Source organism: Macaca mulatta, chromosome 1, assembly GCF_049350105.2.
Source record: "Macaca mulatta isolate MMU2019108-1 chromosome 1, T2T-MMU8v2.0, whole genome shotgun sequence".
NCBI lineage: Eukaryota > Metazoa > Chordata > Mammalia > Primates > Cercopithecidae > Macaca > Macaca mulatta.
In genome coordinates, this window is record NC_133406.1 from 14,601,754 (window position 1) to 14,617,917 (window position 16,164).

At 42.6% G+C, this 16,164-nt stretch overlaps 1 protein-coding gene across 4 annotated transcripts in view; it reads left to right on the top strand.

Moving 5' to 3' along the window:
- Window positions 1-449: 449 nt before the first annotated feature.
- The window catches only part of TARBP1 (tRNA guanosine 2 -O-methyltransferase TARBP1), an 84,630-nt gene continuing 68,915 nt past the window's right edge, over window positions 450-16,164 (top strand). For all 4 annotated transcript variants that reach the window (XR_001441775.3, XR_013411792.1, XM_001102931.4 and 1 more), the window contains exons 1-6: window positions 450-1,449; window positions 6,955-7,052; window positions 8,490-8,559; window positions 12,011-12,159; window positions 13,949-14,001; window positions 15,656-15,753. Coding sequence is in view for 2 of the 4 variants with exons in the window: in XM_001102931.4 (XP_001102931.4) it covers window positions 519-1,449; window positions 6,955-7,052; window positions 8,490-8,559; window positions 12,011-12,159; window positions 13,949-14,001; window positions 15,656-15,753 (1,399 nt within the window). In the remaining 2 variants the exon portion in view is untranslated. The remainder of the gene's footprint in view (window positions 1,450-6,954; window positions 7,053-8,489; window positions 8,560-12,010; window positions 12,160-13,948; window positions 14,002-15,655; window positions 15,754-16,164) is intronic.

Consider the following 16,164-nt stretch of genomic DNA (forward strand, 5'->3'; position numbering starts at 1 on the left):
CCCTAACAGTTCTCACTCCTGGCCTTACGTCTAAATCATTCTTGTGTTTTCTTGACTTATTTTTAATGCAGATGTCCAGAACCAATTTCAGACCTACTGTGTCAGTCTCTTTGTGGATGGTGCCCAGCATGTAACGTTTGGAAAATAATCTGAAGTGATTGTGATATGCACCTTTTGTGAACTGGTTTATGCTCACAGGCACGCCTGATTTAGGGTCCTAGGCAGACCAACCTCCAATCAGGAATCGATGGAGGTGGTGTAGATACTACATTAACTTTTAACGAGGGCCTCGTTTCTCCTAAAAATAAGATACCAGGTGGGGTTCTAGGCAGGGTTGGTGGCAGGAATCCAACAGACGCTGAGCTGGACCAAGCCAGGCTACGTCTCCCTCTCTGCGGCCGCGCACCCGGCTCCGTCGGCGCACGCGCACGCAGGGGCCGGCCGGTCCTGTGCGCACGCATCGCGCACGCCGGCGCCTTCCTTTGGGAGCCCGGGCCGGTGGCGCGGGCGCTCGGCAAATGGAGTGGGTGCTCGCGGAAGCGCTGCTTTCGCAGAGCCGGGACCCCCGGGCCCTGCTTGGGGCGCTGTGCCAAGGGGAGGCATCCGCGGAGCGCGTGGAGACGCTGCGCTTCCTTCTGCAGCGGCTCGAGGACGAGGAGGCGCGCGACGGCGGTGGCGCAGGCGCGCTCCCGGAGGCGGCGCGCGAGGTGGCCGCAGGGTACCTCGTGCCACTGTTGCGGAGCCTGCGCGGGCGCCCAGCGGGCGGCCCGGACCCCGGTCTGCCGCCCCGCCACCGCCGGCGCGTGCTGAGGGCGGCAGGCGCGGCCCTGCGCTCGTGCGCCCGCCTGGCTGGGGGCCCGCAGCTGGCTGCCGCTCTGGCTGAGGAAGCGCTGCGCGATCTGCTCGCCGGGTGGCGCGCGCCTGGCGCCGAGGCTGCCGTGGAGGTGCTGGCGGCCGTCGGGCCCTGTTTGCGGCCACGCGAAGACGGGCCGCTGCTGGAACGCGTGGCAGGGGCTGCCGTCGCCCTGGCGCTAGGCGGGGGCGGGGACGGGGATGAGGCCGGGCCCGCCGAGGACGCGGCGGCGCTAGTGGCCGGGCGACTGCTGCCAGTACTGGTCCAATGCGGCGGGGCGGCGCTGCGGGCCGTGTGGGGCGGGCTGGCTGCGCCCGGGACGTCCCCGGGGTCGGGCCGCGTAGAGGAGAAGCTGCTGGTCCTGAGCGCCCTGGCCGAGAAGGTGCTACCCGAGCCCGGCAGCGATCGCGCCCGCAGCGCGCGCGAGGCGGACCCGGACGCCCGGCGCTGCTGGCGCTTCTGGAGGACCGTGCAGGCGGGGCTGGGCCAGGCGGACGCCCTGACGCGCAAGCGAGCGCGCTACCTACTGCAGAGGGCGGTAGAGGTGTCGGCGGAGCTGGGGACCGACTGCACCTGCGGGCCCCAGGAAGGAAACGGTACCTGCCTCTGACCCCCAGCCCAGTGCTACCTACTTGGCTGCCCCGGAGGGGAGCCTTCATGCTTCTGAAAACTAGCTTATCGGGGTCGCCACTCCGATCCATGCAGAATTTGGTTATTCCGGGTTGTTCCCCTAAAGCCTGAAAACCTTTGGAACCCCCTCTCGAGGGTGTTCTCTGAAGTCACAAATCACTGCAGTTGGGAACGTTCTGACCCAGAGCAGGTGGAATACAGCACCCGTGGAATAGTTTAGGAAGATGATGGAGCCCGTGTAAGATTTTACAGACCCAAATCTAGCACTATATCGTGGTAGATTTATCCCAATAGGAACGGTTGATTGATCTATCAAGTTGAAAGAAAAATTATTTATTATTTATCTGTACTGACCAGTGGATTGAGTCTTGAGTGTTAGAATTAAGCGTCCTAGAGGCCATCACTCTGTTTTGAAATTTCTCCTGGTAATTAGGAACAGGATTTACTAGTATTTGTTAAACATGTTTCTTAAGTCGACCTTTTGAGTGTATTTTTGCCATTAATTTAATAGAATGAATCAGATTTTATTTTTTGACTTTCTGAGCTGTGCTCCCTGCTGTGTGCAAGAGTAATGAAACAGCAAGGCCTCCCTTCAAGTTGATATGTTACTGTTGATTGGTTTGACTTCAGTCATGTTAAATTTGCGTTTAAACTATCAAACTACAAAGTAGATTGACTCAAAATTGTCTCAATAGAATATTTCTACTTTTTCAGCGGTAGCTGACCATGTATTAGAGGTAAAGGATTTTTGTTTGGCTGAAGTTGTGAGGTTATATTTTCAAGTAATTTTAAAACATTAGATGGATGTGATCATCCCTGAGAGTTTTCACTGGAAAACATTTTAAAAATCATCAAAAGTTAAACATTCATTTATTTGTATGAGTCAGTTATTTTGCAGTTTTTTTTGTTTTTTTTTTTTTTTTTTGATGGAGTTTCACTCTTGTCACCCATGCAGGAATGCAATGGCACAATATCGGCTCTCTGCAACCTCTGCCTCCTGGATTCAAGTGATTCTCCTGCCTCAGCCTCCTGAGTAGCTGGGATTACAGGCATGCGCCACCATGCCCGACTAATTTTGTTATTTATTAATAATTTATTTATTTTATTATTTTTGTTTTTTTTTAGACGGAGTCTCGCCGTGTCGCCCGAGCTGGAGTGCAGTGGCACGATCTCGGCTCACTGCAACCTCCTGCCTCCTGGGTTCACGCCGTTCTCCTGCCTCAGCCTCCCGAGTAGCTGGGACTACAGGCGCTCGCAACCACGCCTGGCTAATTTTTTTTTTTTTTTTTTTTTTTTTTTGTATTTTTAGTAGGGACGGGATTTCACCGTGTTAGCCAGGATGGTCTAGATCTCCTGACCTCGAGATCCGCCCGCCTCGGCCTCCCAAAGTGCTGGGATTACAGGCATGAGCCGCTGCGTCCGGCCAGTTATTTTGCAGTTTTAAGGATGAGCAATGGTGTTTCCATGCTTCCTGCAACTCCCATTTCCTCTGTTACAGAAAGCAAATCCTGTGGCCTCTTTTAACGAAATATTTTGGGATTTACCCCTATGTCTTGACACAATATATCTTAGTTATATAATAAAATATATTGTCACAGTTAAAATTTTGGTTAAATGCATGTTCAGCATTTATACGGTTATGACCGTAAATGCTGCTCACAGGTGATCTATGTAGGAAACTGATCATTTTTCTCTTCCTGCAAGTTTTTCATATAATTTTGACGTTTTAAAATGTGTTTGATTCTTTCTATACTTACCACGGATTCCTTCTTAAATTCTTAACCAGTTGACTAAATCTTTCCTCTACAAAATCAGATCATCAGAGGTTTTATACGTTTTCCTAAAGAAGCTTCTCTCAGAGTCCCCTTACATGCCCAGATGTGGCACGTTTCTCCCTGTGCCTGGTGCATAGACCGCACGCTTACCCTGGGATTCCCTTCACCTGGGTGCTCTGTTGGATCTCATTTCCTGTAGTTCCTATCTTCCTCTTTCTTGCTTTACTCACTTGTGTCAGCACAGTGCATTCTCTAGCAGTTTCCTGAAATAGGATTTTTTTAAGGTCTTGTTTGTCTGATAATTCCATCAAATGCTCCTTTATGTCTGCCATCATGTTTTTCTCTCATTTCCATTTGACACTTTTGGAGTTTCTCTCCTGAAAATCCCCATCTGCTCATCTGTTCATGCATATTGTTAACCTTTTCCATGAGATCTTTTAGCATATTAATTATAGTTACCTGCAAGTTTGATCCCCGGACCATCCAAGTTTGGCTTTGTTTTCTGTTGTAGTGTTTGGCTATGGAGTCGCTTTTTTTATGTCTTACTGTAATAACAGTAGAGATGGAAGTAAATATTTCTGCCTAGGGATAGGCACCTTTACTTTGTGGCGTTGAGTTAGTCTAGCTTGTAGTTGAGCTGGGTTTGGCGTTGGTTGCTGTATTTTTCAGTGCACTCTACAAGCTTTTCCCAGGTGGATTTTGTGGCTACTTGCATCGCTGAAGCCTGGAATCCCAACAGGTTTTTCTCCAGCCTGGGAGGCCTGTGCCACACTTGGAGGTCTTCAGCCAAGGCTTTGTCCATCCCTCAGGTAGACTGCTGATGCTTGTTCCTTGGTGCAAGAGATGAGGCAGGGGCTTTTCATTTCTTCCACTGCAGCCTTGTATTAGGCCCCATGTGTCTGAGCATCGGCATTCCTGCTCTTTCGCTGTCTCTGCTCCCTCTCCATGGCAATAATCATTGCCTCCTACTTAGGGGTGGGTTTAGTTTCCTGGCCCTCACCTGTGGCAGCTGCATCCTGCACGTGTCTGTGGTAGGTTTTGGGTGTAGTGTCCTGCCCTCCTCAAGCACCTGCAGACCAGCTTTGTATCAGTGCAGGATATCTGGCAGTAGGGGGTTTTCTTCCCCTTCCACAGCATAAGATGCATTCGCCTAATGTCAGTGCAGGGCGAAGGGAGCAGGTTTTCTGTTCCTGCCCTAGAGGCAGCCAACTTTTGCCTGGTATGAAGTCAGGGACAAGGGTGAAAGTGTGGGAGGGTTTCCTGCCCCTCCACAAGGGGCAGACAGCATTGACCTCCTGTCGGAGAAGGATCCAGGAGGGCAGGCACGTTTTGGCAGTTGATCACCAACTTGTACTCCTGCAGGGCATGGCTGGGCCTCTGTAGTTAGTCCTGCTGCCCTGGGTGCCTACTCCGGGGATCTCCTGCCCTGGCCACAGTCTCTCTTGAGAGCACCAGGGCAGGCTTGAAGAAAATTGCTGGTAAATGGATGTGGACTCCTTCAACAAGCTGTGAGGCTAGCCCACCTTGGTCTTTAAAAACTTGTCAAAATGCCATTTTTAAAACTGCTTTTTGGGTGACCATGTCTTCCTCCTGTGCCGGAGGTAGAACAGTTTGTGTGGCCTTTCCATTCTTGGAGCGGCTTCCTTCCTTTTGGAATTCAGACCACCTGGTTGCATTGTGACCTCAGGTCTGATGCTCCCCCCACCCACCGCACAACAGTTTAGGATTTTGTAGACTTTTCAGCCTTTCCTCTTTGTATGACAATAACGATCTCCTATGGTTTTCTATATCCTAATCAGCAGCTGAAACCATACATGTCTAAGTGCCTTTATTTTGTCCTCACATTTCATTGATTTTTTGACTGAGGGTAGAATTCGAGCCTGGAAGATATTTCCATGCAGAATTTTAAAGGTATCGATTGTCCCAGAAGCTAAAGCTTCCTCTGTTGAGAAATCTGAAGCCATTCTGAATCCTGTTTGTTTATACAGGAACTGTTTTTCTCTATGGAAGTGTGTAGGATCAGTGGCTCTAGCATTCTGAAATTTCACAGTTTTGATAGGTGTCTATTTTCATCCTTGTGCTGGGCACTTGCTGGACTTCCTATGCAATCTGGAAATTGTGTTCTTCAGTTCTGGGAAATTTTCTAGAATATTTTGTGGATAACTTCGTCCCTTTCTGTTTTCTGTTCTTTTTTTAGATATTGAACTTACTGGACTTTCTTGAAAGCATCTTTTCTAAGGATTTTCTATGAGTTTTTTTTTTTTTTTTTGAGACAAATCCTCGCTCTTGCCCAGGCTAGGGTGCAGTGGCATGATTATAGCTCACTGTAACTTCAAAATCCTGGGCTCAAGTGATCCTTTCATCTCAGCCTCCGGAGAAGTGGAGATGATAGGTGTGTACCACCATGCCCCGATAATTTTTAAAATTTCCTTGTAGAAACAGGGTCTTGCTATGTTGTACCAGGCTGTTCTCAAGCTCCTGGTCTCAAGCAATCCTCCTGCCTCAGCCTCCCAAAGTGTTGGGATTACAGGCATGAGCCGCCATGCCTGGTCAGAATGTCCCCTGTTTAATAATATCCTGTTCTTATAACAGTACTGTTTTCTTAAGATATTACTGAAAGCTTTTTTAAAAGTTTTCTTCTCCCTGTGTAATTTTATTTTCTCCAGTTTCCTCCTCCTCCTCCATTTGTTTTGGTCTTGATCTTTAGTTTAGAGGTTTCCCCAACTGTCTGATGATTTTAGATCCCTGTTTATGTTTAAGGATAAGAAATCAAAATTGGGTTTAAAGCTCTAAGCCCATGAGTGGTGCTGTTGACTGAACTTCACCATAAGGTGATTTGGCCAAGCCATTTCACTAGGGAATCTTGGATGTATTTTCAGGTCTTTCTTCCTGGGCTGGCCAGATTCTGCAGAGAACATCTTCCGGTTGTCTGATGCATAGTGAGGGCCTGGCCAGTATTCTGGGACCTGAGGGGACAGGTAGAGAGGAGTCTCAGCATCCAGGGTGCACACATGTTCGCTGAATCCCCTTTGTCAGTAGGACTAATGTCTGCTGTGTCCTGCGCCTCCCAATTTGGAGACCCACTGTTTTACCTTCTCCAGAAAAGCAGTTCTAGTCTTTTTCCTGTTTAGGACATAGGAAAGGGGCCTGGGGATATGACTGTTTCTTAAACACTGAACACATCCTCTTTAGTTTAGCCTCACTTTTCACTCCACTTACCAGAAGTAACTTTTGCAACCACTTCTTTTGGTTCAGGGGGATTTTGCAGTGTAAATCAAATTGTTTCCTGGCTTTCCCTCAACTTAAAATTCTCATGACTTGAGTCAACTTGGCTTTCATCTGATTTTCACAATCTGTATTTTACTGCTGTTGTCTGCTACCCGTGTCCTCCATTCTTTTGGGGTTTTGCCCTTGAAAAATCCTTTACTGTTATAGTGAGATTCTTAGGGAGAGAGAGTAGAGTTTATATGTGCAAATCTGCCATTTTTACCCAGAACTCCAAAACAGTAATCCTAGTGTTAAAAAAAAAATCTCCCTCAGATTCCCAAGCCCCCTATCCAGGCTCTGATACAGGGACACCTCCATTATTAGAGAATATATTTGGTAATAGTAGTAGTATCTTAAGAACTGCTGTCGTTGAGAAACTTAAGACATTTGCAAGAGGAAGAACTAATTTTCTTTTTTAAACCATATCAGGCCCAAGTCTGTTTTGGTGGTCTGAGAAGAAAAAAGATGAACTTCTAAAGTTTTGGGAAAATTATATTTTAATTATGGAGACTTTAGAAGGAAATCAGGTAAGTGTTTTTCTATTTTAGCAAATCCTATAGTAGATAACAATTTTTCTTTTTTAAAAACATTCATTAAAAGCAATGCAAAAATACCAACTCAGATATAGCTGGTGATGATAGAATCCAAGTATACTTTGTTTTCTGGCATAAATGCAACTTAAGAGTGTAACTTGTTTCAGTAAGTTAAAGAATATTTTCAGTTGACTAAAATTATTCAAAAATTTGATCTTCCCTTGCCATTCTAAAACTTTAACATTTATCACTATCAGTATCACCCAAATGGCTTGTTACAAAGTATAAATTGCCATGCCCTATCCTCAGACTTTCTGGTTCAGTAGGTCGGGGTGGGGCCTGGGACTTTGAGTTTTTTTTTTTTTGAGACAGAGTTTTGTTCTCTCACCCAGGCTGGGGTGCAGTCGCATGATCTCAGCTCACTGCAACATCCGCCTCCTGGGTTCAAGTGATTCTCCTACCTCGGCCTCCCAAGTAGCTGGGACCACAGCCACGACACTGGGTAATTTTTGTATTTTTAGTAGAGACGGGATTTCACCATGTTGGCCAGGCTGGTCTCGAACTCCTGACCTCAAGTAATCCACCCACCTCGGCCTCCCAAAGTGCTGGGATTACAGGTGTGAGCCACTGCACCTGGCCAGGACTTTGAGATTTTTACACGTTCCCAGGTGATACGTATGCTGCTGTTCTGGGAACTCATGGGTTTGAGAACCATGGTTTCCATTCTGCAAGTTGGGGACCACAGAGGTGCCAGCCATCTGTGGAGTCATTGCGAGGTGTCAGTCCAAATGTGCACCAAATCTTGTTTGTGGACTTTAAGTAAATAATTACTTATATGTGCTAAATGTATATAGATGCAAGGAGGAGGAATAAAGAAAAAGCATTTCTAAATTCAAATTAACTTTTATGGTTTTCTTTAATCAGTAGATCCATAAAACCCCCATTATTTAGAAACCCAAATTTATCCATATTTTGAAGGATATGTAAATTCTCAAACAAACGTGTCAGCAACTTTGGCTACATGGTATTAAGAACATGGAACTCCGAATTGGCCCTTCTAAGTGTGTGCTGCCGTGAACAACTTGAGTAACGGAGAAGACATTTCAGTTTTTTTTTTTTCTCTTTGCAATATCTTAGTATTGGCAGTCCTACCTGTCTCCCAGGACAGTTGAGAATTCTATGACATGATTTATGATGATCACTATGTAAATGGCAGACTTTAACATAGCTATAATGTGGTTATATTCATTAGCTTTGCCATACTCAGTCTTACATACCTGAATCATACTGTTGTTTGAAAAACCGGATAAATGAGGCTCTTTCTACATATGTTTTATAAGAAGAGCTACTGTTAAATAAAGAGATGAAAATTGCCTGATATTTTTCAAGATGCATTTTCATTTCATATGATTTTTTTGCTCTTATTTTTAGATACATGTTATAAAGCCAGTTTTACCAAAGCTAAACAATCTGTTTGAATATGCGGTGTCAGAGGAAAATGGTAACGATTACTTTTATTTTTTTAATAACATTTATGGTTTTCCCCCGATTTTATAACTAATTCCTGTTCATTGTAGATAATTTTGAAAAACTGTAAAAGCGTACATCTTGTAATGCTGCCACCAAGAGGTAACAGCTGTTACCATTCCAGATACATACCTGGATCATGTTGCTCATGTTTATCTCACTTAGCATAATAACTATATCCATCTACTCATATCCTTAAATCATCTTTAAGAACACAATTTTGGGCCAGGCATGGTGGCTTATGCCTGTAATCCCAGCACTTTGGGAGGCAGAGGTGGGCGGATCACCTGAGGTCAGGAGTTCAAGACCAGCCTGGCCAATATAGTGAAACTCCATCTCTACTAAAAATACAAAAATTAGCCAGGCATGGTGGTGTGTGCCTATAGTCCCAGCTACTCGAGAGTCTGAGGCAGGAGAATCACTTGAATCCAGGAGGCGGAGGTTGCAGTGAGCCGAGATCGCGCCACTGCACTCCAGCTTGGCGACAGAGCAAGACTGTCTCAAAAAAAAAAAAAAAAAAAAAATTTAAAATAGCCACAGAATTTTCTATAATTTAGAGAGATGGTTAATTTTTTAAACTGTTGATGATGGAAAATTTCATCATTTATAGAAGGAGAAGAGTGTGTGTGATATACCTACCACTCTCTTTAATAATGATCCTCTCATGGCCAGCCTTGCTTAGTCTATCCTGTGTAGCCTTTCCTGTGCCCTTCCCACTAAATGGTTTTGAAGCACATCCCTAGATGTCGTATCATTTTATCTGTGAATATTTTAGCACATTTCTTTAAAAGATAAGGACTCGTCGATAGGGTTTCAATGATGACATAGTCTGTGGTTTTAATAATTGCTCTTTTTTTTTTTTTTTGAGATGTGGAGTCTTGCTCTGTTGCCCAGGCTGGAGTGCAGTGGGATGATCTCGGCTCACTGCAACCTCTGCCTCCCAGGTTCAAGCAATTTTTTTGCCTCAGCCTCCCGAGCAGCTGAGATTACAGGCATGCGCCACCACACCTGGCTAATTTTTGTGTTTTTAGTGGAGATGGGGTTTTGCCATGTAGGCCAGGCTGGTCTCAAACTCCCGAGCTCAGGTGATCCACCTGCCTCGGCCTCGCAAAGTGCTGGGATTACAGGCGTGAGCCACGGCGCCTGGCCAATAATCGCTCTTTGGTATGAATATATCTTTGTAACTGCTTCCCATTCTTATTCACTTAGTATATCTTTTCCAGTGTTTGTTAGAGTTACTTGTCTTAAGTTTTCAGTTATTGTTCTGTATCTTGTACTTCTTAGGAAGAGAAAATTCTGGGATATAATTTCAAATATTGTTTATAAGCCCTTGATCACTGTATTATGAGAGCTTTTTAGGAGATACACAGTGAAGCTGGAGCTTCCTACATGTATCTTAATAAAATTAAGTTTAGATTAATGAAATAGCTAAATGCAGCCCAATAGTGTTTTGGCCTGTGTTCATATGAATGATAAAATGCGACATTATTGTGTTTACACATGAGAATTAACCTAGGTAAATGGTTTTTAGTGCCTACTCTAGATAATTACAACTTTAATAGTTTGACCCCTTAGGAATTGAGCTTTATTCAGCTGATTGCTGTAGTTGTTTTCTGATACACTGGGATTTTTTCGCAGACCATAAGCATCTATAGTTGCACCTGGGGCTAGAATTTAATTGAATCTTGTGACTTCACGTAGGCATTTACCATTAAAACGATGCTCTTATTACCACATTTTGCCCACAGCTCTTGGCAAACCAAATCAAATAGCAGTGACTGATTTTGAAAAATTACCTTTGCCAAAGAGTTGAACAGGCATCTTGGTGTAAATTACAAATAATGGATTAATTTATTTATAGAATGTCATGAGTTAAAAATGCTGAGTATTTTTCTCTAACATAATTCAAAGATACTTCAAAAGAGTTAGAAAAATATCTGTAAGATATTTATTCCATGTTTTTTATTTGCTCACTCATTTATATATTTACTGAATAAATATTTACTTAGTGTCCAGTACATGCTATTAGGTTGGTGCGAAAGTCATTGCAGTTTTTGTCATTTTTTTTTTTAAAATGGCAAAAACCGTAACGACTTTTGCACCAACCTAGTAATTACTGGCGGTAAAATGGTGAGAGTGATGTGGTATTTTTCACCTGACTTTTGTGTTTTCCATGAAAAAATAGTTTTGATTGTAAGGTGTATGAGGGGAACAGACAAGGAGCTGATGAAACGGACTAATGGGTGAGTGGGGTAGTCAGGGAAGGCCTGTCTTATGATGACATCTAAGCTAAGAGTCCACGCTGAGGAGGCACCACCTGGGGCGCAAACCCTGAGATGGGAGCAGCTGTAGGAGGCAGAACAGAAGGACCAGTGAGGCTGTAGCAGAGTTGGTGTGTGGAGCGGGGGATGAGGTTGGAGTGGCAGTCAGGGTCAGTTCATGCCTTGTTTGGACTTTATTCTAAGAACAATGAGGAGATGTTGAAGGATTTTAAGCAGAGGTGTGACAATTTCATATTTCTGTGTGAAAAATGGATTGAAGTGGGATAAGAGAAGAATTGGTTGAAACTATTCCAAATCTGAAGTTCCAACCTGCATGCATGGGGTAATATTTAATTTTTGTACACTGTAGCAGTTATAGCATTTATTTACAGTCTTTCTTATTTTTTCAAACCTCTGCCTCCCAAGTTCAAGGGTTCAAGTGATTCTCATGTCTCAGTCCCTAACCACCCCCCTGCCCCAGTAGCTGGGATTACAGGCATTTACCACCACGCCCGGCTGATTTCTGTGTTTTTAATAGAGATGGAGTTTTGCCATGTTGGCCAGGCTGGTTTCGAACTCCTGGCCTCATGTGATCCACCTGCCTCGGCCTCCCAAAGTGCTGGGATTACAGGCACGAGCCACTGTGCCTGGCCCATTTACAGTTTTTCAAAATGAAGCTGTCTGAATACGGAATACTGAATACCAAAATTATTTTGGTTAACATACTCATATGTGACTAAAAACAGGCTGGATGCAGTGGCTGCTACCTATAATCCCAGTGCTTTGGCAGGCGGAGGATGGAGGATCACTTGAACTCAGGAGTTCAAGTCCAGCCTGGGGAACATTCTGAGAGCACGTTTCTAAAAAATATTTAAAAAATTGTCTGGGCATGGTGTTGCGTACCTGTAGTCCAGGAAGCTGAGGCATGAGGATCGCTTGAACCCTGGAGTTTGAGGTTGCAGTGAGCTAGAATTTTGCAACTGCACTGTAGTCTGGGTGACGTAGTGAGAACCTGTCTCTCAAAAAACCTTAACAAAAACTTTTTTGTAGTGTTATAATGAAGTTATTGTGTTTGTCTGTACATGTATTTGTTTACGAGTATGTAGTCTTGATGGTGAAACAAAGACAGAAGCAGATGTCAACATTAGATGTTTATTTCCACAGGATGTTGGCTCTTTCACCCATCCTGGCATATGTGTATTTATAAAAGAATGTTTGAAAGTGAAAACAAAATCCTGACCAAAGAAGGTGTTATCCATTTTTTGGAGCTGTATGAAACAAAGATTCTTCCATTTTCACCAGAATTTTCTGAGGTAATGACAGCCTATCCCCTTCCTTCCTCCCATTGTTGAAAAGTGAGAGGTAAAAATACACTAGGGTTCTATATCAGCAAGTAACATTTTGTTGATTTGCATCCAACAAATCATATTTCTCTAAACCCAGCTTTCCTATTTGGAAAAAAGCTTATGTTGTTTCTCAACAAGCCAAAAGGTAGAACTGCCTGCATTATTACCATTGTGAAAAAGTAGTTCTATATTATCAATATTCAGACCAGCGTAAGTCAAGAATCATAAGCATAAGTCAAGTTTTCTCTGTATGAAAACTGGTATAGAAGCTTTCAGGTGATGCTGTTCTCACGGTTCTGAGCCACTGATGACTGTTACTCGTTTAGCGATGCTACTTCTCCAGTTCTGACTCAATGAATTGCTGTTGTCTACTTTATGAAATAGAGATTGCCTTCTGAGCAATATATATTAGAATCTATACTTCCATTTGTCAGGAACTACATGAGGCAGAGACGGTGGGAGTTAGAGCTGTGATTTTAAGTTTTATATTATGGTGCCATATGAGTCCCATGATGACTTCCTTAGGTACAGTAATCTACCTCTCATTTAGAGGTGATAGAAGTCAATTTTTTTCTTCTTTTTCTTTCAATAGGTTTTTTTCTTTTCTTTTTTTTTTTTTTTGAGATGGAGTCTCATGCCTGTCACCCAGGCTGGAGTGCAGTGGCGTCATCTCAGCTCACTGCATCCTCTGCTTCCCAGGTTCAAGTGATCCTCCTGCCTCAGCCTCCCAAGTAGCTGGGATTACAGGTGGGCACCATCACACCTGGCTAATTTTTGTATTTTTAGTAGAGACCGGGTTCTGCCATGTTGGCTAGGCTGGTATCGAACTCCTGACCTCAAGTGATCCACCTGCCTTGGCCTCCCAAAATGCTGGGATTACAGGCGTGAACCATTGTGCCTGGCTGCTGCTGCTGCTGCTTTTTTTTAAAAGAATGATTGAATTTATTTCTCAGATAGTGATACAATTTTTTTTTTTTTTTTTTTTGAGACAGAGTCTCACTCTGTTGCCCAGGCTGGTGTGCAGTGATATGATCTTGACTCACTGCAACCTCTGCCTCACGGAATTAAGGGATTCTTATGCCTCAGCCTCCCAAGTAGCTGGGACTACAGGTGCATGCCACCATGCCCGGCTCAGTTTTGTAATTTTAGTAGAGACAGGGTTTTGCCATGTTGGCCAGGCTGGTCTCAAACTCCTGGCCTCAGCCTCCCAAAGTGCTAGGATTACAGGTGTGAGCCACCACACCCAGCCTAAGTCAGTTTTTTCTAATTGTTTTAATATGTGCTATGGTGTATTGATATGCATCATGTTTCTACATTCTATTATTTGTGTACTTCACGTAAGCTTGCTTTTCTGACCAGTATCTAATAGTAATTTTTGAGTATAATTTTTTCCTCTTTATCCTCTAGGCATAGGGGCTTCAGTTTTCTCTTGAGTATCTTTTTGGTTTTTCTGTCATTACCTTTATTTTCTAGCATATGTTTCTTCTTTGGATTCCTTCCTTCTTTCTTGACCCAACACATGAACTCTCTTCTTAGTATGGCATACATTTTAATCAGGTGGGAAAATTCTGTACTTTGTTTTTCTGGTAGAATTAAGCTTCCCCTCCAGAACCATCAGTAAATTTCGCCTGCAGCATAAGAGATCAGCTTTGCTTATAGCAGGTCTTCTGTAAGCCTTTGTAGGATGTTCAGTCAGGGAAGCTGACTTCAAAATTGCATTTACAACTAAGTTTCAATTATGTGTCTTTTTTTTTAGTTTATTATTGGACCATTAATGGATGCACTTTCAGAGAGCTCTCTGTATAGCAGGTAAAGAGACATTATGTTATGATGTATTTGATACATTTTCATATTAGGAGACCTGACCAGATTGTTTAATGCATTTGGCACATACGGTATGTTGCTGAATAGACAGTCAAGTTTTTCTTATCGTGTGGTCCTTTTCCTGTTTGTTATTCTTGCATTCTGATTTGCACCAAGTGTTTCTCCTTTCTTTTTTCTTGTTTCCTTTTTTCTGCCTTGAGCTCCTCTATTCTTGGGCTGTTGGAAACTGTCTTCTGTAGCTCACTTTCTTCTCCCTATTGCTGCTTTCTGCCCTCTTGGAAGTTGTAATGACTTTGGCTAACCAATGCTTTAAACTTATTTTCCTTTTTCTTTTAACTTAGTTTCAGACTTACAGAACAGTCTTGAGAATAATCCAAAGAATTCTCATTTCCCGTTCGTCCATATTCCTCAAATGTTAATATTTTACTGCATTTACTTGATCGTTGCATCTCCCTGTGTGTGCCTCTTTCTTAGCTTTGTCTGCTCACCAGACTTACTTATTTATATCTTTTCCAATGCCTGTCTGTGCGTCCATCCATTCATCCATATTAAGAACCATGAATTCACACCAGGACGTCCAATTTCAGTTCAGTACTGCAGGGTTCATTCTAACCTTTTCCTTTCCATATCTGGCAGTGGCTGCTTTTATTCATCCTGTCTCTACTTATAGGCCACAGTTATGTTTTGAAAAGGTTGACAGTGAGAAGTTTGTCAGGATTGTACCTTAGCCTCATTTTTTTGAGCATCATTTATGACTCTTGAATTCTCATCTTCAAAAATCTCCTCTGCTCTTGAAATTGTCTTTCTAATATTAACTAAATTTATAGTTGCATCTTGAAACAGAGCTACATCCCCCCACCAGCCAATTTCTTGAAACATTTTTAGTCTGTGCCACATTATATTAATATTTAGTCCTGTTTAATAATATTGAAAGAGCATAGCAACGCTTGATTTGCCAATTATTTTTAGTTTTCAAATAACTCATTACTATTGAATAGTTTTCTGTAGCAATTAGACAGCTGGAGAGCAGTAAAACCAATGAAAAGATCTTGGTGTTTTCTAAGAGTTGACAAACACATTTATTATGAAATGCCTTCAGTTTTCTAGCACTCTAATGTGTTCGATTAGCAGATAATGTTCCTGGAAGAAACATATAGCAGAAAAAATGTGACTTTAGTAGATGTTAACAATTAGATGCTCTTGCAAAAGTAATTTATTACTAATATATGTCTTTGTTATGAATGTTACTTCTTTTATTTTAGACGTAAAGATTTAAAGTCATTGGATTACATGTTGGGAACAATAAAATATAATTTAAAATTATCATTTCAGGCTCTTATTTTTTATGATACTATTTAGCAAGATTTATATATGTGGAAGGGAAAGTGTCATAAAAAGGAAATCCTCAGTGTAGTAGGTTATTATCTCACGTCCGTTTTCCTACAAGGTCCTGATGTTTCTATAATCAGAAGGATTCTCAGAATTTTACTGAAAAATGAAATGCAGGTTCAGAAAAATAAGACTGTCTGATTGTTTTATTGTTGAAAGACTTTTGGGCCATGGTCTATTTAGGCTAGTTTCAGTGTAATCACTTGTAAATAAATGTTAAATATTTGTTTTCCCCCATCTCTGTTTGTAGGTCCCCAGGCCAGCCGATAGGAAGCTGTTCTCCATTGGGACTGAAATTACAGAAGTTTTTAGTCACGTATATTTCTCTTCTTCCAGGAGACATAAAGAGTATGTGTCAGTAAAGGGTTTTTTTATAATGCATTAGCTTACAATTTTTTTTTTTAGCAAATTGGTTATAAGCACCATCAACTATTATAATAAATATTTTCAAAATGGTTTCCTTTTCCAGGATATGCATATTTTCTCAGATTCATACAGTATCTTTTTTTGAGTTCACACTTTAGTCATTGTGTATGACATATTACCAGTACTGGCATGAGTAGCATGGAGGTAATTTTAGAAGGTGTGCTGCAATTTAGCCGTCTTTTCTAATTGTCTACTATTCAGTTTCAAGAATTAGTAAACTATATTCAAGAAATAGGGAACCTGGTTTTAGGAAAAAGTAGCGAACAGAATACTCATTGTGGCAAGTTGTCCCTTTATAGATATTAACTTAGGAAGATAAGAAAGAAAAAATAA